This window comes from Ascaphus truei, chromosome 6 (assembly GCF_040206685.1).
Source record: "Ascaphus truei isolate aAscTru1 chromosome 6, aAscTru1.hap1, whole genome shotgun sequence".
Classification (NCBI taxonomy): Eukaryota; Metazoa; Chordata; class Amphibia; order Anura; family Ascaphidae; genus Ascaphus; species Ascaphus truei.
The window spans coordinates 95969290-95990921 of NC_134488.1; the positions used below are offsets into that span (position 1 = coordinate 95969290).

Sequence of the window (21632 nt, forward strand, 5' to 3'; positions counted from 1 at the left end):
TTTGTATTTACAACACATTATGTAGATAACCTTTATTTTAAATAATCAGTAACCAGATTTCCCCTTACTAAACAGTATGTCATGTTAATGTGAACATACAGTAGTATAACACTGATTAACCAGCTTACTTGTTTATCCATTATTCTACTAAGGTAAACAAGCATAACATTTAATATAAACATTATCATGTTAATATGTAATTTAACAGAATATTAAACTACAGAGGTTGCCTCGCGCGGTCGTGACACAGATGGATTAACGCTGTGGGGGTCCGATTCAGAAACATGAACCCCCGGCAGCTCCATCATGGCAGACACTGTCCCAGCACCGCTGACTTTTGATTGTTCATCCGTAGCACTGAGGTCAGTAAGTCTTGCTAAAGTGGCTCAGTGAGTAGAAGACACGACTCTGAAAACAGCAACCCAGAGTTTGAAGCAGGAGTTCAAACTGGTTCAGAATCCTGGTGTCAGCTCCTTGTGACCTTGGGCAAGTCACCTTATCTCCCTGTTCCTCAGGCACCAGAAAAGCTCTACGGGGCTTTGACACATTGTGCCTGGGAACTGATACGTAGAGTGCTGCGTAAACTGTCTGTGCTATACCAGAGAAATTATGATTATACTATTAAGTACAATTTATATAAGTTATTTAAATTGCAATAGTGTTCCTTAGGATTTTATATTATAATCATTGTTTTTCATATCACTTGTATTTCTAGCACCATTATTGCCACATGATCACAATAGTTTCAATGACAAATAGAAGTGATACATGACTTTCTACCATTCATAGTTACATGGTTACATAGTTACATAGTAGATGAGGTTTTAAAAAAGACACACGTCCATCAAGTTCAACCCATGCTAAATTTACATGACAGATGCTTTATCCTATATCCATACTTACAGTATATTGATCCAAAGGAAGGCAAACAAAAAAAAACTCCAGTGACATATCATCCAATGTTATCTAATAAGGGGAAAAATAAATTCCTTCCTGACTCCAAGAATTGGCAATCAGATTACTCCCTGGATCCATATCGTTCCCATGTTTACTTATTTGGGATATCCCTGTACACCTTTTCTTTCTAAAAAGATGTCCAACCTTTTTTGAACAAATCTATTGCATCTGCCATCACAGTCTCCATGGGTAATGAATTCCACATTTTACCTGCCCTTACTTTAAAGAACCCTTTCCTTTGTTCCTGGTGAAATCTCCTTTCCTCCAACCTTAAGGGATGACCCTGATTCCTTTGTAATGCCCTTGGGATGAATAGTTCTTTTGAAAGCTCATTGTACTGTCTCCGGATATATTTGTACTAGCTGAGAGACCCGGCGTTGCCCGGGATGTAAATGCGTAATAGGTAGTATTATTTATAAATCGTGGAACAATAGGTGACTGTTTGTTGTAAAGGTTGGATAATAATATTGAAAAGAAAGATGGAAGAAAATGTAATACGATGTTGTATAAAAATGGTTTATTGTAACCACACCACAGTACAATGTATATTTTGGTGCCATAAGTGATGTAAAAATCTGAGTCGTGTGTCCTGCTAGGGTGTGAGGCGGCGGGTGGCGCGTGGGTTGTGAGTGCTGTGTGCGAGTGGGGGTCCTGCTAGGGTGTGAGGCGGCGGGTGGTGCGTGGGTTGTGAGTGCTGTCTGTGAGTGGGGGTCCTGCTAGGGTGTGAGGCGGCGGGTGGCGCGTGGGTTGTGAGTGCTGTCTGTGAGTGGGGGTCCTGCAAGGGTGTGAGGCGGCGGCTGGCGCGTGGGTTGTGAGTGCTGTCTGTGAGTGGGGGGTCCTGCTAGGGTGTGAGGCGGTGGGTCAGTGATGTCGGTGCGTAGGGGCGGGAGGCAGCAGGTGTGTGTGGCGGCAGGTATGTGTCGAGTGTGGCGGGTGTCTGTTGAGTGCGTGCAGCGGCTGTGAGGCGGTGGGTGAAAGGCAGAGGCGGCCGGAGTAAGGGCGGGTGAAAGGCAGAGGCGGGGTGGGGAGGCGGTAAGGCGGGCATGAAGGCGAAGGGCGGCGGGAAGGGGAGGAGGGGGGCAAGGGGTGGAGGAGGGGGGCAAGGGGTGGAGGAGGGGGGAAGGGTTAGAGGAGGGGGGGGAAGGGTTAGAGGAGGGGGGGGAAGGGTTAGAGGAGGGGGGGAAGGGTTAGAGGAGGGGGTGGAAGTGTGGGAGGGGGTGGGAGGGGAAAGGGGAAAAAGAGGTGGAGGGGGGGGGAAGAGGAGCGGAGGGGGGGGTGGAAAGGGGAGCGGAGGGGGGGTGAAGGGGAGCGGAGGGGGGGTGAAGGGGAGGGGGGGTGAAGGGGAGCGGGGGGGGGAAGGGGAGCGGAGGGGGGGAAGGGGAGCGGGGGGGGGGAAGGGGAGCGGGGGGGAAGGGGAGCGGGGGGGAGGGGAGAAGTGGTGGGAAGGGGGAGGAGGGGGGAGGTGGTGGAAAGGGGGAGAAGGGGGGAGGTGGTGGGGAGGTGGTGGGAAGGGGGGAGGTGGTGGGAAGGAGGAGGAGGGGGAAGGTGGTGGAAAGGGAGAGAAGGGGGAAGGTGGTGGAAAGGGAGAGAAGGGGGGAGGTGGTGGGAAGGGGAAGGTGGTGGGAAGGGGGAGGAGGGGGGAGGTGGTGGGAAGGGGGAGGAGGGGGGAGGTGGTGGGAAGGGGGGGAGGGTGGAGGTGGTGGGAAGGGGGGGAGGTGGTGGAAAGGGGGGGGGAGGTGGTGGGAAGGGGGGGGAGGTGGTGGGAAGGGGGGGGAGGTGGGAAGGGGGAGGCGGAGGGAAGGCGGGGGGTGGGAGGCGGTGGGAAGGCGGGGGGTGGGAGGAGGTGGGAAGGCGGGGGGTGGGAGGCGGTGGGATGGCGGGGGGTGGGAGGCGGTGGGAAGGGGGGTGGGAGGTGGTGGGAAGGGGGGGGAGGTGGTGGGAAGGGGGGGGAGACGGTGGGAAGGGGGGGGAGGCGGTGGGAAGGGGGGGGAGGCGGTGGGAAGGGGGGGTGGGAAGGGGGGGTGGGAGGCGGTGGGAAGGGGGGGGAGGCGGTGGGAAGGGGGGGAGGCGGTGGGAAGGGGGGGAGGCGGTGGGAAGGGGTGGGGGGAGGCGGTGGGAAGGGGTGGGGGGAGGCGGTGGGAAGGGGTGGGGGGAGGCGGTGGGAAGGGGGGGGGAGGCGGTGGGAAGGGGGGGAAGGGGGGAGGCAGTGGGAAGGGGGGGGAGGCGGTGGGAAGGTGGAGGGGAGGCGGTGGGAAGGGGGGGGAGGCGGTGGGAAGGGGGGGAGGCGGTGTGAAGGGGGGGGGAGGCAGTGGGAAGGGGGGGTGGAGGGGAGGTGAAGGTGGGGGGGTGGAGGGGGGGGTGGAGGGGAGGTGAAGGGGGGGTGGAGGGGAGGTGAAGGGGGGGTGGAGGGGCGGTGAAGGGGGGGTGGAGGGGTGGTGAAGGGGGGGGAGTGGAAGGGAGGTGAAGGGGGGGGGTAGAAGGGAGGTGAAGGGGGGGGTGGAAGGGAGGTGAAGGGGGGGGTGGAGGGGAGGTGAAGGGGGGGGGGTGGAGGGGAGGTGGTGAAGGGGGGGTGGAGGGGGGGAGGTGAAGGGGGGTGGAAGGGAGAAGTGGAGTGAGGGGAGGTGAAAGGGGGTGAGGGGAGGTGATGGGAGGGGAGGTGATGGGGGGGTGAGGTGTGGGTGAGGGGAGGTGAAGGCCGCTCACTCACCCGTCCGGCAGGTCCCACGTGGATCTGAGGCGGGAGGCAGCGTGTTGTGGCCGCTCTCCCGCTGTGTCCCGGGCGCTCGCTCGCTCCCCCGCTGACTGTAGCGGTGCCGGGGGGGGGGGGGGTATCGGGGAGACACTGACACTGGAGGGGAGGGGGGGTGGAGGGGAGGTGAAGGGGGGGTGGAGGGGAGGTGAAGGCCGCTCACTCACCCATCCGGCAGGTCCCACGTGGATCTGAGGCGGGAGGCAGCGTGTTGTGGCCGCTCCCCCGCTGTGTCCCGGGCGCCACCATCTTGGGCACTCGGCGCCGTGAGGCAGCCTGCCTGGCCACTGGCTGTTCCCCCGCCGGGGAGGGGGGGGCATGTATATGTGTGGGGGGGGGGGAGAGGGGGGGTCTCGCACGGCCGCTGACACTGGGTGGGGGGGGGCGCTGAAGGACTAATAATAGTGTGTGTGTGTGTCCCGCTGACTGTAGCGGCGCCGGGGGAGGGGGGGGGTCGGTGTGAAAGCGCGGGAGACACGGGGAGAGGAGGAGGTGCGCGCGGGTGCTGCTAACACTGTGAACCCCGTGTGTGTGTGTGTGTGTGTGTGTCCCTGTGTGTGTGTGTGTCCCTGTGTGTGTGTGTGTCCCTGTGTGTGTGTGTGTGTGTGTGTGTCCCTGTGTGTCCTTTGGCCCGTCACTCCGCCTCAGGCCAATGAGAGGTGTGCGGGGGCGGGCCAAGGGACCAATGAGATTTCCCCTAGGGACACCGGACATCCAGGCAGGCAGCAGGCATGCATGCATGCAGGCAGGCAGGCAAACATACAGTGCTTTCACTAATATAGTATAAGATATAGTTATCATATCCACTCTTAGACACCTCTTTACTAATGTAAACAAATCTAATTTAGCTATCCTCTCCTCATAAGTTAGATTGCCCACCCCCTTTACTAATTTGGTGGCTCTTCTCTGCACTCTCTCTATTTTCATAATGTCTTTTCTAGGAGTGGTGCCCAAAATTGTACTCCATACTAAGGTGTGGTCTTACCAACGCTTTATAAAGGGGCATTGTGGCAGGACAGCCTGTAGGCAAGGTCAGACAATAGTCCACACATGGAGTTTCGGGTTAAAGCAAATGTTGAGTGGTTTTATTTCTTCACAGCACAATTAAACATTTGGGCACACTGTCCCTTTAAGGCAAAACAAAACTTACAAAAAGAACACCTACTCCTCATAGGGAGAACTTGCTAACACTCCAAGCCCTATCTATCGGGCTGGCTGACTGTCCAGTTCCCAACCCCTAAACATACTGTACACAATAGTCATGGAACAATATCAAAGTTCTTACTGTGTCTTAGAGAGAGGGTTGGAAATCCATCTGGATAGCAGCTTGCATAGGACAGCTCTGTAATCTTAGACAGCCACCTTCTACAAGCATTAACGTCCTTATCAAGGTGGTTGTCAGCTGTCTCCGCTTACTTCCTGATTGCCCAACTATTCTTACTGGGTTAACCTCAGAGTGCTGGATGAAGGACTCAGATGTATGTTTCCCAGGAATGATTATCAGTACTTGACTTCACCACATCACAGGCATAATTATGTTTTCTTCCCCTCCATCCATTGCCCGTTTAATGCAAGATAAGATCTTGTTTGCCTTTGCAGCTACTGCGTGACATTGGGCACTATAGTATTCAGTACTCGGCAAGAGGCAAAAAAATGCACCTTTTTGGGCAATTCAGATGAATTGCTCCTCTTTTCTTTATTGAACAAAGATGTCAATTATTTACTGCTTCAAAGCTACCGTTCGGACGGTTTCTGACTGAAAATTACTATTGACTTCAATGGGGATTTTCAGCCTGATCGGCTGCATCGGAATATATTGAAAAAGGCCCCATGTGTCAAGGGAAACATTTGCAGCATACAGTATGTATCAAAGAAAATAATCTTATCAAAATGAATAGATTTAGTTTTCTTTGATTACATCTGGTGCAATTGTTCCCCCCCCCCCCCCCACATTGCACTACTTTTGCCTTTATACCAGACCCCATAATCATGAAATAAATCACCTTAAACAAACATGAAAGTACTTGAGTGACATTTTCTGCAAGTATATGACTTGATCCTTTTAATGGAAGTGCTACAGCCTGTTAATTTAATCGGAGTGCTTGTTGTTCATTTGTAGTATCGTAATTGTACTTTAAACAATGTCATTTTAATTCTTAAGGATCTTGGAATTATTTCCTTTTAGGTTCAACTGCATTTCTGGAGCCTAACCATATGGCTGTCCCCCTTACTACAGTAATAGATAAGTCCCCGGAAACTGAAATAATAACCACTCCAAAACCTTCCGGTGAGTAATATAGCATTTTGCATGGGCAAAACAATGAAGAATGCTTTCTCCTCTGTCTTCTGATATTAAACTGTGTAACTGACCAGTTTATTATTTATAAAAAAAATGTTTTACCAGGAAGTGATACATTGAGAGGTACCTCTCATTTTCAAGTATGTCCTGGGCACAGAGTTATAGTAACAATACATGGTTACATTAAATGAACAGAGTAATACAGTCATTTCCCAGACATTTCATGGACAGTTAGTTGGAAAATTGGGTACAGGGAATACAAGGGCTGGTGAGTTTCAGTTTGAAATAGAGCAGTTTAACATCACCAAACATCAGCGAACAGCAGCAAACGGCCGCCTTTGGGGCGACGCAGATATAGACTGAAGGGGTTCAGATTGAATGCAGCTGTGGTTTCAAAAAGCCCTTTGTCCCTTGGGTCATTAACATTCCAGAGGGTGGGGCTGATGGAATACAGCAGTAAGAAAACGCAGATATTATACGTTAGCACGCTGGATTTGTGCAGACAGGAGCATCTCTTGGAGAACCCCATCAGGCGTCCGCCTTTGGGGCGACGCAGATGTAGACTGAAGTGGTTCAGATTTAAGGCAGCTGTTTATATCAGTATGTATAAGTTCATTTCCACAAAGATGCCAATCCCTTTGCATCTCCATGATGCACTTTACATATACTGTAAGTAAAACATTTTGGGGGCAACTTGATTATTGTACGAAAATCTTCTCACTGAAGGTATACTTATATCTTGTCACTGCTTCTAGGTGGATAAAATAGGTAGTAATACAGTACTAATAAGTATTATTATGGAAAAAATCAAAGAAAAGTCAGTTGTCCATTTGAGCAGCGATGAACAATAGGGACACTCAGACAGACAGACAAAAACTGTCACAGATAATGTTTCCTTTGTTTAACTCACAGAGAATGTAGGAGTCAGATTGGTGAATGGAAAAGGCCCCTGTGCGGGCCGGGTGGAGGTCTTCTACAACGCTACCTGGGGGACAGTGTGTGATGATCTATGGCATATGGACGATGCAAAAGTGGTCTGTAAACTGTTGAACTGTGGGCACCCTATCTCAGCCCCTGAGAAAGCCTTCTTTGGAGCAGGGACGGGGCCTATCTGGCTGGATAATGTACAGTGTAATGGAAATGAAAAGTCATTGGAGGACTGCAAAGCTTTACCCTGGGGAAAACATGACTGTAAACACGAAGAGGACGCTGGAGTTGTTTGTTCGGGTCAGATTTCTATGTAGTTTGTTTCCCTTCATATTACTATTTTCTAATTCATCTTCCCACACACAGGGACAAGAACGCTGTGAAAGATTGGTGGAGAACTTGAACACGCCCAAGCACTCACAACTCACCGGGTTTAGAACAAAAATAAAAGAAAATGTATTAAACTACATATTTAAAAATGACATACTGGGAACATACTGGGGACAAAACAAACAAAATTCTCCTCCCACGCGTTTCACGCTGTGATACCGCGTTCTCAAGGAGTGTTAAACTGAGGGTATGTTGCCTGGTTTATATAGCCCCTCCTTCTGGCAAACACAGCTGACTGAAAGTTGATTAAAGACGTCAGTTTAAGGTAATTCATAGTGGCATTGAACAGGACATGATAGCAATTAGACAAAGTATCATAACTTACACATAATACATTGGTTGATATAGTGCAAACTTTGACTTAATGTAAAGAGACATATATTTCTCCCCAGAGTGAAAAAAAAATATATATAATTAAACACTATATATATATATATATATATATATATATCATAAAAGATATAAGGTTGTAACTGTAATTTTGTCTAATTAGTAAAACGCCACAATAAAACCTCATAATGTGTATAGTTCATCGGGTTTGTAATTTGGAGTATTGATAGATTCTTATAAAGAAATGTCATAGTAGGTTTAACACATCATACAGCAACATGAATATATCGCCATGTAGTTATAACTAATTAATCTAAATTATAAATCTAGAATATTAAATAGTAATAATATAGTGGCATATTTATGTCACATATAGTAGAAGATGAATGGAACAATATACATTTTCTGGATATAATATAACGTATTCCTACTAGAAAGACCCCCCAGTTTTAGCTTCAATATTGATGGTACATGAAGTCAAAGTGGTATTGGCATAACAATGATAGAGACACATAATTGATTCAATAACATGTCATATGGGAGAGTGCAAAGCAACGACATCTAATAGAGAGAGGATTGCAGATTGGATAAAGTGGTTGATAACAATAAAATCTTTCCACACTAATTTAAAGGAAATACTTTCCCCACACACAGGGAGCCTACTCTTTACAACATTGTAATGAACGAATAAAGACCTATATATTTTTTTCTTTATAACTGAATTTATATTGTAAGTATTCTTCCTTTTACTCAGATCACCTCCTTGCTGTACCACTTCCCTTAAATGAAGATACGGTTACTGCAGGTCACAGGGAGGTATCACAGGGGTCCTTCAAACTATTGCCGCATGCATCGGGTACAAGTCAGAGTTCAGACCACTTTCTTATCCCTCCCGAGAATCCTGAACAAAATTCACAGTCCGGTAAGTAATTATGCCGAGTTTTTACAGCACTTGAGTTCACATTCTCTGGGTCTGTTTTCTTTAATACATTAAGTGGCTTACTCTATATCTGTTGAAGTGGCCCTTATCCCCATTTAGGGATGTTTTCTGATGTAATTCCCCATTGATGTCAATAGGGAATTTCATCTAAAATGAACGACCGACCGCTTTAGCATATATATATATATATATATATATATATATATATATATATATATATATATATATATATATATACGAACACAAAGAAAAAAGAAGGTTTGTTGAAAGCACACGAAAAATATGTGAAAGTACAAAATGGATTTTATTAGCAATACAAAACACAAAAATAATATTAAAATATACCTAAACACATACTAAATGAACACTGCTGAACCAAAGAAGGCACAATAAAAATGTAGGGACCCAAAATATGCAACATGCAAAATACATAGGTATGATAATGCAAATCCAGGGGAAAATAATTTCCCCTGGAAATGCAATGGAGATCGGCCGATCAGCAACACATGATAATACAAATTACTGGAAAAAAACAATATCTACACAAACCCAAGTAAACACAGAAAAAAGAGCAACAATGAAAATATAATGAATGAATACCCTAGATGCTGCGTAGCCAGAAGGTGGTGGCTAAACCCTGGCAGTTATAATAAAGAGCCAGAGAAAGACAGAAAATAAATGTCTAAAATATGCAGAGGTGGGGTCCTCTTAAAGACTAAAATGTAAACTATGAGTCAGCAGAGAAAACAAGGGAGAAAAACATGACATTAGGGAGTTATTTTCTCATGTTTTTCTCCCTTGTTTTCTCTGCTGACTCATAGTTTACATTTTAGTCTTTGAGGGGACCCCACCTCTGCATATTTTAGACATTTATTTTCTGTCTTTCTCTGGCTCTTTATTATAACTGCCAGGGTTTAGCCACCACCTTCTGGCTACACAGCATCTAGGGTATTCATTCATTATATTTTCATTGTTGCTCTTTTTTCTGTGTTTACTTGGGTTTGTGTAGATATTGTTTTTTTCCAGTAATTTGTATTATCATGTGTTGCTGATCGGCCGATCTCCATTGCATTCCCAGGGGAAATTATTTCCCCCTGGATTTGCATTATCATACCTATGTATTTTGCATGTTGCATATTTTGGGTCCCTACATTTTTACTGTGCATTCCTTGGTTCAGCAGTGTTCATTTAGTATGTGTTTAGGTATATTTTAATATTATTTTTGTGTTTTGTATTGCTAATAAAATCCATTTTGTACGTTCACATATTTTTCGTGTGCTTTCAACAAACCCTCTTTTTTCTTTTTGGGTTCGTATATCATATTGGGTTGTTAGCACCGCCAGAGGGTAAATTTAACCCCTACATCTGGCCTAGTGATTTCTTTTTGATTTATGGGGGATGGTTTTGATTGCGGCACCAACTCTGTGAGTTTGTTATATATATATATATATATATTGTGGCAGGACGGCCTCGCGACGGGGTCAGTAAGACGCTAGACACGATGGAAAATAGTAAATAGAAAATAATAGAAAATAAAATAAATAGAAAATAATAAAACTATAGTGGTTTATTAGCCACATCCAAAATAAAGTACGGGTGCACTGTCCCTTTAAAAACTACTTTCTAGAAAATAAAGCCTGTTCCCTTTAGGGAAACTAACTCACTTCTTGAGCCCTTACTAACAGGACAGCCAGCTAATCTGGTCATGCCCAAAACATATGCTACACAAAGGATAACCAATAAGCATAATAATTGTATTGTATTGTATGTCTTTATTTATATAGCGCCATTAGTGTACATAGCGCTTCACAGTAGTAATACATGTGGTAATCAAATAAATAACAGATAATATAAATAACAGATCATGGGAATAAGTGCTTTAGACATAAAAGTAACATTTCGGAAGAGGAGTCCCTGCCCCGAGGAGCTTACAGTCTAATTGGTAGGTAGGGAGAACGTACAGAGACAGTAGGAGGGAGTTCTGGTAAGTGCGTCTGCAGGGGGCCAAGCATTATGTATCGTGTTTAGAATATCCACAGTGCTATTCATATGCTTCTTTAAGCAAGTGTGTCTTAAGGTGAGTCTTAAAGGTGGATAGAGAGGGTGCTAGTCGGGTACTGAGGGGAAGGGCATTCCAGAGGTGTGGGGCAGTCAGTGAAAAAGGTTTAAGGTGGGAGAGGGCTTTAGATACAAAGGGGGTAGAAAGAAGACATCCTTGAGAAGAACGCAAGAGTCTGGATGGTGCATACCGAGAAATTAGGGATGAGATGTAAGGAGGGGCAGAAGAATGTAAAGCTTTAAAAGTGAGGAGAAGAATGGAGTGTGAGATGCGGGATTTGATCGGAAGCCAGGAGAGGGATTTCATGAGGGGAGATGCTGAGACAGATCTAGGAAAGAGTAGAGTGATTCTGGCAGCAGCATTTAGGATAGATTGTAGGGGAGACAGGTGAGAGGCAGGAAGGCCGGACAGCAGGAGGTTACAGTAATCAAGACGGGAGAGAATGAGGGCCTGAGTCAGAGTTTTAGCAGTCGAACAACAGAGGAAAGGGCGTATCTTAGTTATATTGCGGAGGAAAAAGCGACAAGTTTTAGAAATGTTTTGAATGTGAGGGGCGAATGTGAGAGAGGAGTCGAATGTGACCCCTAGGCAGCGTGCTTGGGCTACTGGGTGAATGATTGTAGTTCCAACAGTAATGTGGAAGGAGGTAGTAGGGCCAGGTTTGGGAGGAAGTATGAGGAGCTCTGTTTTAGCCATGTTGAGTTTAAGGCGTCAGAGGGCCATCCAGGATGATATAGCAGAGAGACATTCAGAAACTTTGGTTTGTACAGCAGGTGTAAGGTCAGGTGTTGAAAAGTATATTTGTGTGTCGTCGGCATAGAGGTGATAATTAAACCCAAAAGATGTTATTAGGTCACCTAGAGAGAGTGTGTACAGAGAAAAGAGAAGAGGTCCCAGGACAGAGCCCTGGGGTACCCCCACAGAGAGATCAATAGAGGAGGAGGAGGTGTTAGCAGAAGAGACACTAAAAGTACGATGGGAGAGGTAGGATGAGATCCAGGATAGAGCTTTGTTCCGAATACCAAGAGTATGGAGAATGTGGAGGAGAAGAGGGTGGTCCACTGTGTCAAATGCTGCAGAGAGGTCGAGTAATATGAGCAGAGTGTAATGACCTCTGTCTTTGGCAGCATGGAGGTCGTCAGTTATTTTAGTGAGGGCTGTTTCGGTGGAGTGAGCAGTGCGGAAGCCAGATTGTAGAGGGTCTAGGAGAGAATAGGTGTTGAGAAAATGGAGCAAGCGAGAGAATACAAGACGTTCAAGTAGTTTAGAGGCAAAAGGCAGGAGGGAGACAGGTCGATAGTTAGAAAGACAGGTAGGGTCAAGCTTGCTGTTTTTGAGTAATGGTATGACTGTTGCATGTTTGAAGGAGGATGGAAAGGTTCCAGAGCAGAGGGAGGAGTTAAAAATGTGTGTAAGCGTAGGGATTATAGTAGGAGCTAGAGGTTTTAGGAGATGGGAGGGAATGGGGTCAAGAGGGCAAGTGGTAGAGGGAGAAAAGGAGATCAACAGCGACACATCCTCCTCTGAGACAGTGGAAAAAGACTCAAGGAAGGCAGGAGGAGAGTTAGGAAGAGGTGTAGGATGGGGGGAAGAAACAGAGGGGATGTTCTGCCGTATGGATTCCACCTTTTCTTTAAAATAGTCAGCAAAGTCCTGAGCGGAGATGGAGGAAGGAGAGGCAGCTGAGGGTGGTTTGAGTAGAGTATCAAAGACAGAGAACAGTCGGCGTGGGTTAGACTTGTGCATGTTGATTAGTGCAGAAAAGTAGGCTTGTTTAGCTTGCGAGAGGGCAGAGTTGAAACAGGATAGCATAAATTTGTAGTGAAGGAAGTCTGCGAGAGTGTGAGACTTCCTCCAGAGGCGTTCAGAGGAACGAGTGGAGGAACGCAGCATGCGCGTGTGGGAATTTAGCCAGGGTCTAGGGTTAGAAGGGCGAGGGCGGCAGAGAGAAAGCGGGGCATGTAGATCAAGAGACGAGGACAAGACAGAGTTGTACTTTCTGACCAGGTTGTCAGGGTCTGTAGCAGAGCTGAGAGAGGAGAGGGAGGAGCGTAAAGTGGACTCAAAGTCAGGTAAGTGAATAGAGCGCAGGTTTCTGCAGAACCGGGGGGTAGATGGAGGTGGAGAAGGGGAGAAGCGAGATAAAGAGGATGAGATGAGATGATGGTCAGAGAGAGGAAAAGGGGAAATGGAGAAATCAGAGAGAGAGAAGTTTTTAGTGAAAACCAGGTCTAAGTAGTGGCCATCCTTGTGGGTGCTGGCTGCAGTCCACTGTTGAAGGCCAAAAGAAGAGGTAAGAGAAAGAAAGCGGGAAGCCCAAGAGAGAGAGGGGTCATCAATGTGGCAATTGAAGTCCCCAAGGAGAAGAACAGGGGAGTCTGAGGAGAGAAAGAAAGAGAGCCAGGATTCAAAGTGAGAGAGAAAGGCAGAAGGGGGATGAGTAGAGGTAGGTGGGCGATAGATGACCGCCACATGAACAGGGAGAGGAGAGAAGATCTGGACAGTGTGAGCCTCAAAGGAGGGAAAAGCAAGAGAGGGGGGAATAGGAAGGGTTCGGTAACGGCAGACAGAGGAGAGCAGGAGCCCCATGCCTCCACCCCTGCCATCAGGGCGCGGAGTGTGGGAGAAGGAAAGGCCACCATAGGAGAGGGCAGCTTCCAGAGCAGAGTCAGACTGAGTGAGCCAGGTCTCAGTTATAGCAAAGAGAAGCAGGGAGTGAGAGAGAAAGAAGTCATGTACAGAGAGGAACTTGTTAGAAAGAGAGCGTGCGTTCCAAAGGGCACAGGAGAAAGGGAGAGATAATAAAGTCTTATCTGTAAAGCAGCTCCAACAGCAAACAGGAACACGGTTCCGGGGAGCAGGCTGTGTCCAGCTCGCAGTAATCTGTATCTTTATCTTTATCCTGGGTTGGGGTCCAAGCTGGTCCCAGCAGCAAAGCTCCTCGCAGGACTGGGGGACCAGAGCAACAGCAACGGCTTCCCAGCCGGGAGAGTTCTCTCCACCTTCACGTGGAAAAACAAGCTCACCTTCTGTAACCAACTTCCTGCTTTTTAAACCTGCAGTCTCTCAGGCCTCCTACTTAATTAGGCTGCAGGTGTATGCAGATCTCCATCTGTAGGTTAACTGGTTTAGTGCTGGAAAGTACACACATCCTCCATTCCAGCTTACTGAGTCAGTGACTCTGTCACAATATATATATATATATATATATATATATATATATATATATATATATATATATATATATATATATATATATACTGTATATATTAGCAAAATATGCTTCAAAATAAATTAAATGTTAATTAGTTAAATATCTGCTTTTGCATATTCTGAACACGTAAAAAATGCCCATGATATAGAAGAGTATAGAGTAAAGGTGCGCCTGTTTTCTTTTCTTTTTTCTTTCATATATATATATATATATATATATATATATATATATATATATATATATATATATATATATATATACTGTATATATTAGCAAAAAATATGCTTCAAAATAAATTAAATGTTAATTAGTTAAATATCTGCTTTTGCATATTCTGAACACGTAAAAAATGCCCATGATATAGAAGAGTAATCCACAGATTGATTTCTTTTAAACATGAGCTTTACCTCAGACGCTATTAGAAACAACAGCCGAGTAGCAGCAGAGGCGGCCCCCTAAGAGTCTACCCAACATGTCTTCTGTATCACTGCTCATTCCACAAAGCCAGTGTGGATAGGGTTAACATCATGAGGAAAAGACAGACAGAACTTCCAAGACCTGGAAATAGTCAGCAGCTCCCCCCCCCCATCTCTGCTGTGGGTGTCTATTTGCTGTGCAGCTGATATCACTTTACCTCAGACTTTCTTAGTCTGCGATTATAGTGTGCACGCGCGGCACGAACAGCAAACTCTTCTCTACGAGGCTGCCCATAGAGTGCGCGACTGATGAAGTGCGACTGCGCGCGCAATTCTCGAGAAGACAAACATTTTTGTCTTTGCTGTGCAACGGCCGGGGCACATGCGTGGATCAGTCAATGAGGGTGAACTGCTCAAGTGACGCCACGGCCACGCCTCCCCGTTCCCTCGGACCTCAGTGCAGGTTTCACGCAAGCGACAGGCGCGCGTGACGTCATGGGCTCCATCGCGCGCGGCCACTATAATCGCGGCCTTAGAAACAACACTCGAGTCACAACAAAGGGTGTCAGCCAAATGGTGCCAGTTTAGGTGACCTGCTCTCACAATTCTACCTCCCACACAAACCCACTTACTTCTTCCCCAACGCCAACTCCTTCACATAACAAGCAGCCATTCGAAACACCCCAACCTTCTTCTCTGCCTGTATCATATGTTTCCACTTACCCATCCTTATAGATTGTAGGCTCCTCAGGGCAGGGCCCTCCTTACCTACTGTCCCAATGTATGTTAATGTTTGATATTTTATTGTTTTCGTCCTCCAACCCTATTGTACTACGATACGGAATATGTTGGCGAGTAATAAATAAATGATGATAATAATAATAATAATAATAATAGGCTTATCGGTCAGGATCTTGTGGGGAAGTATGTTTAACATTCATGAAAGATATAAAGGGGATGTTACATTTCTTTGCAATATGTATGAAAAAATTAATTTTTGTTGTTTCTGTCCCTTATTTTTTGTGAAGAAAAGGAAATGTAGGTAGTATGGTACTTTTTATTGGATCAACAATGGTTTACAGTGTAAAAGCCTGCAAACCTCATGGGGGTCTTTTTTTCAGCTATCCCCGTATAGTGTAGATCACCTTTTTTTCCCTTTTGCTTTTTTCACAACATACTGTATATCAAAAAATCATTTGCAAAGAAAACGGCAATTTGAGCTTCTACTCAAATCACATTATAATTACAGTACCTGTGTACATTGCAGGTTCAATTCTCAACTAACTTCTAACTTATTAGCTAATAGACACGAGAGGCTTTATACACAGCATCTCAGCAACGTCATTTCAATCATTTTGCTTCTCTTCCATGATAGATGCCTTCACTCTTTGTGGGCGCTCCAAACGGCTGATTTCAGTTGTTCTATAATTTCCGAACTTACATTTTCCTCAGCTTTTCTAGTATTTTTTTAGTTTTTTCAAAGTAAAGTAAATGACCTAAAATTACCATATTATTACACAACTTTTACAGGTATGTAAGCTCTTAGATAAGTATTTGTGCTTTGTGTAGTCCTTAGGTCAATATATTTCCTTTAATACAACTATTCAAACACTCGGGTATGATCAATTTAATTTACAGGCTCAATACAGCTCTATGCCACAGATTATTCTGTGCAATACCTGACTGATCTCTTAACTCTTCCTATTAGACCGGAAAACCCATCAGCCTGAAGTCTTCACCACACAGCCTGATACCTTCCGCTTTTTACACCCAGACCTCTTCGGCACCCCGCAATCGGATCCATTCATTGCTCCACACCCACACATCTCCATTGCACCACAACCAGATCCATTTCAAGACCATGTCACCACTCACAAGCCTGAACATGTCACCTCTTCACGGCCTGAACATGTCACCTCTTCACGGCCTGAAAAAGTCACCTCTCCACGGTCTGATAACGTCACCTCTTCACGTCCTGAACATGTCACCTCTTCACGGCCTGAACATGTCACCTCTTCACGGCCTGAACATGTCACCTCTTCACGGTCTGATAACGTCACCTCTTCACGTCCTGAACATGTCACCTCTTCACGGCCTGAACATGTCACCTCTTCACAGTCTGATAACGTCACCATTCACCGGGCTGAACATATCACCTCTTCACCATCTGATGACTTCATTTCTTTACGTGTTGATAACCTCACCTCTCCATATTCAGGTGAGTTCCCCTTTTCACAGTCTGAAGAAAAAAAAAGTCCCCCTGAAAGTGACGAGAAAAGCTTCTTAGTATATGCTTTTGTACAATTCTTTAATCATCAACCTGATAGACATTTAAACCAGAAACTAAGACTTTGAATCTAACATCAATTGAATTGAGAGTCTTTGTTGGAGGTGGTTTATATTGAATGAAAAGGTAGCTTATACACACTGAGCAGCAGGCTTAGGCTAAGGCCCCGCTCCCAGAGTCAGCGCACCTGCGCTGCTGACAGGCGGTGCGCTGAGATACACAGACCGCGATCTGCGGTCTGTAGGGAGCGGGAGCCGGAGCGGGAGGTGGGCGGGAGGTGGGAGGTTTGATCGGGAGGTGGGCGGGAGGTGGGAGGTTTGATCGGGAGGTGGGCGGGAGGTGGGCGGTTTGACAGGGAGGGGGGGCGTGGCTTGAGCGGAGGGACCCGCTACTCTCCCCCCCCCCTCCTCCACGGACTCGGGCTGGAGCTGGAAGGTAAGTTTAAACACACACACGCAGGCACTCATTCATACACGCGCACACACACACACAGGCAGGCACTCACGCACTCATACACACACACACGCGCGCACACATAGGCAGGCACTCACGCACTCATACACACACACACACACAGACAGAGGCAGGCACTCGGGCACACACACACACAGACAGGCACGCACGCACGCACTCAGACACACACATACACACACACAGACAGGCACGCACGCACTCAGACACACACACAGAGAAAGGCACTCACCTGCTTTCACTCCACACTCCTCCCCGCTCCCCGAAGCCTCTCCTCCTCCCGTAGCCTCCCCTCCCCATTGGCTCACAGCCACACACGTCACGCGTCAAAGCTAGAAAACACCATTCTGTGGTGTCTCCAGCGGCTGACGCGCGACAGCGTGTAGTCAGCTGTGCCGCCAGTGGGGACCGGGACCGGCTCGCGAGGATTCCCCTGCTGGTGGGGAACTCGCGACATTGCCGCCCGCGCCAACGAGCGCAGCGGGACCGAGGCCTTACTTAGTGCAAGCTCAGGTGCACAAAAGATGTACCTTCCACAAAACTTTTATAATACTAGAAATAACATACATTTTAAATATGCTTTGCAATCACGGGAGCTACAAAGTGAGGAAAAAGTGGAGCCAAAAAACTTCACCAAATTTAACAAAGAAAAGAATCCCATTGGAAACAATGGCATTTTTGCCTTGATAAATTTGGTGGCATTTCCTTGCTCCACGTTTGCAGCCGAGAGACTTTGATACATCAGCCCCATCATTTTGTAATAAAATGTTTTTGCTGCAAGAAATCGTTGAGGAGGTAAGTAGGAATTTAGACCAGGGTAATGCAGTTGATGCACAAGAGGTTGGTATACAAAATAAAGCACATTGGACTCACTAAAAAATATATGCACCTGGATTGAAAACTGGTTGAAGGATATACAACAGAGGGTTGTCATAAATGGAACTTTTTCAGGTTGGGCTAAAGTTGTGAGTGGAGTACCTCATGGATCGGTACTTGGACCCCTGCTTTTTAACTTGTTTATTAATGATCTTGAGGTTGGCATCGAGAGCAAAGTCTCCATCTTTGCTGATGATACTAAATTGTGTAAGGTAGTAGAATCAGAGCAGGATGTAATTTCTCTTCAGAAGGATTTGGAGAGACTGGAAACGTGGGCAGGTAAATGGCAGATGAGGTTTAATACAGATATATGTAAGGTTATGCATTTGGGAAGCAAGAATAAACAGGCGATTTACAAATTAAATGGGGATACATTGGGGGAATACTTGATGGAGAATGATTTAGGAGTGCTTGTAGACAGAAGGCTTAGCAATAGTGCCCAGTAGCTGTAAAGACAAACAAGATCTTATATTGCATTAAACATTAGTAAGACCACACCTTGAATATGGGATACAATTGTGGGCACCACTATTTAGAAAAGACACGATGGAACTAAAGAGAGTGCAGAGAAGAGACACCAAATTAATAAAAGGGATGGACAATCTAACTTATGAGGAGAGGCTAGCTAAATGAGATTTATTTACATTAGAAAAGAGGTGTCTATGAAGGGATATGATAACTATATACAGATATATTCGGGGACAGTACAGGGAGCTTTCAAAATAACTATTCATCCCAAGGGCAGTACAAAGGACTCGGGCCATCCCTTAAAGTTGTAGGAAAGGAGATTTCATCAGCAACAAAGGAAAGGGTTCTCTACAGTAAGGGCAGTTAAAATACAGAATTTGTTGCCCATAAAGGCTGTGATGGCAGATACAATAAATTTGTTCAAAAAAAGGTCGGACATCTTTTTTTAGAAAGGAAAGGTATACAGGGATTTACCAAATAAGTATACATGGGAAGAATGTTGATCTAGGGAGTAATCCGATTGCCAATTCTTGGAGTCAGGAAGGAATTATTTTTTCCCCTTATGAGATATCATTGGATGATATGTCACTGTGGTTTTTTGTTTGCCTTCCTCTGGATCAATAAGTAAGTATAGATATAGGATACAGTATCTGTTGTCTAAATTTAGCATAGGTCGAACTTGATGGACACATGTCTTTTTTCAACCTCATCTACTATGAACTATGTAACTACGTAACTATGTAACACTCTCATTTAGTGGAAGAATGCCACTACCACTCAACTCGCTATATTGATTATATAGACTGTAGATTTTCATGGGTTTTCTAATTTGATTTTGAAATGGAGTTTATTAAAGGCAGATGTGAAACGGCAAAAGAGTTCACACTCTTCATTAAAAATATTGTCCCTTCCGCCCGGGATATTTGCGGACGTGGTATAATAAAGTGCTTATTTCCACATCTAATCTGTGCAGTGGTCAGCAGGTATTGATTGGGGACATCTGGGGAAATGAAAGGAGAACCAGGCAAAGTGCATGTCTGCTAAAATAAAATATGTGAAATGAAAGAGGATTCACATGAACTTTGCTTGGCACAAATATGAAGAAAAAAAAATACATTTGACATTTTCCATTTCTCTGCTTTATTTATATTTTACTTCTTTTCGTATTCTTTTTTTATTCCATTCTCTCTCTATTTTACTTTCTCCCATAGTCTTACACGGGAATTTACATGTCTGATTTCCTTTCATTATTTGTCATTAAGACAATTATGTTGTCAGCTTCGAATTGTATTTAATATGTTTTTAGTCAAGGTGTTAACCGTGGATAAAATGAGACTGTACTGAATAGTTCTGAGAACGAGTTAGACTATGAGCAGACAGTAATCTTAATACAGCTGTAATGTGACAGATGGAAATAGTGTAACCCATTAATTTCACATTACATTGCTGTCCCCTCTGATGGTGGTTATGAAGGGGTGGTTATTGTAGCATTAAACATATGCTAGGCAATCTTTTCTCAGATGTAGCCTAAAACGTAAAGAAGTCTAAAAATATGCACATACCTAAGGAGTTTTGCACATAGTATGAAATAAAACTAATGAGATATTCCTGCCTTTTTGCACCCAAGTCTGGTCGCAACACAAATGAAATAATATCATAAGTCGCAATTGGCTATCTGCTGGCTCCTGAAATAAAAATAAGGATCCCTCATACTGTACATACTATTTTATAATTAATTTGGTTTAACTCATTAAGTTCCGAGCTTTTAATTTTCCTTAAGTAAAGCTTTTAATTTTATTTTCTTACACTTTATTTGAATAGGAAAATGTCAGTTTCAAAAAAAAATTCAGATAATGTTTATTACTTTACCTATGTGTTAACATCAGTGAACTCAATATCACAGGAAAACAGGGGATGTGTTGTATGTGTATTTGGTGACTTTGAGACTTTAGCCACCATAACCACTTCAAGGTTATTAGCAAATCTAATTAGCAAAAAGCAAAACAAAAATTGCAATATAGTTTGCAACATGATTCAAAATCTATATCAATTTTCCTGCTATTTTAGGTGGATCTGTTGTGTCTCCCAAGACTCCCGACTGTCCCAAAGCAGAAATGGACCACCAGACTCTGAAAACTGGAGATGCTACCACAAGACTTTCGCCAGAGGAAGGTCAACTGAGCCCTGATTACTCAAGCAAAGTCCAGATAGCAGCATATGAATTTCACCAGTTTTCAGAGATCATACAAGTTTTGAAAGAGATGAAGAATGATTTTAGTGCATTCTCCAATGCCTACCAGCAAGAGAACAAAGAGTTGCGTTCAATTGCCGATAATTTGCTGTATGCGGCATCACCTGTGAAACAGCTGTTTGGTACTCTACAATGCATCCTTTCTCAGAGAAATATTGCAGAAGGCTTGGGGAATATTATAAAGACCCTGTTGCCAGAGCTTTGTGATAAAGATTAAGCTAAGAAATAAAGATGGGCAGCTCGGGAGGGTGAGCAAAATCCCAGCGCCCCCTGAACTCCATAGACGGACGTTGAACCGAATGTCAGGCAGAAATGAATGAAAACCTTGTTTCTGCCGCCATTTTGTCTTCGGTTCCCGTTCATCTCCTGCTGGCTTTGCCTCCTCTAAAACCTTGGATCGCACAGTCAGTGGAGAGGGGCTCGACAGGAGAGAGGATGCTTTCGATCTGCAATTAACCCCATGTAGACCCTACATCTGCACCAGACGAGATAGGGGCACTGTTCCCCATATAACTTTCTCCCCACTGCATATCAACCACTCTCCCCCAATGCCAATCATTACCCCCTCCCCCACTATACCCACTCCTCATACCATGTAACCCCTCTCTATGTCACTCTTTCCCTTCCCATGTCATTCTCTCCCCATGTCACTCTCTCCCTCTCCTCCCAATGTCACCCACACTATTTCCACCATGTGACCCACTCTCTCCCCCTCACACCACCTACTTCCTCCCTTACATCATATATACTGTATGTGAGTTTTTCCCAATATTTTTTCTATTACAAAAAATATTTTTTTACACCAGTACACCTGCAAAAGGGCCCATCCATAGTACAAATGTTTATCACAAGTCAAAAGATAGTAAGCAGAATGCCAAAGTATATTCCAAATTCCTATTATTTCTATTTTGCTTAACAGAATGCTTTAAACTTTAACGATTTGTACATTTTAATGTGTTGGTAGAAGAAACTAAGCGTGGTCTAATTTACTAATTACA

The 21632-nt window shown here is 45.0% G+C and overlaps 1 protein-coding gene across 1 annotated transcript in view; it reads left to right on the plus strand.

The window, feature by feature from the left end:
- The window catches only part of SSC5D (scavenger receptor cysteine rich family member with 5 domains), a 59224-nt gene that overhangs the window by 4335 nt on the left and 33257 nt on the right, over positions 1 to 21632 (plus strand). Inside the window, exons 4-8 of the mRNA XM_075606644.1 lie at positions 5892 to 5993; positions 6918 to 7232; positions 8407 to 8574; positions 15990 to 16499; positions 20451 to 20849. Coding sequence (XP_075462759.1) covers positions 5892 to 5993; positions 6918 to 7232; positions 8407 to 8574; positions 15990 to 16499; positions 20451 to 20849 — 1494 coding nt within the window. The remainder of the gene's footprint in view (positions 1 to 5891; positions 5994 to 6917; positions 7233 to 8406; positions 8575 to 15989; positions 16500 to 20450; positions 20850 to 21632) is intronic.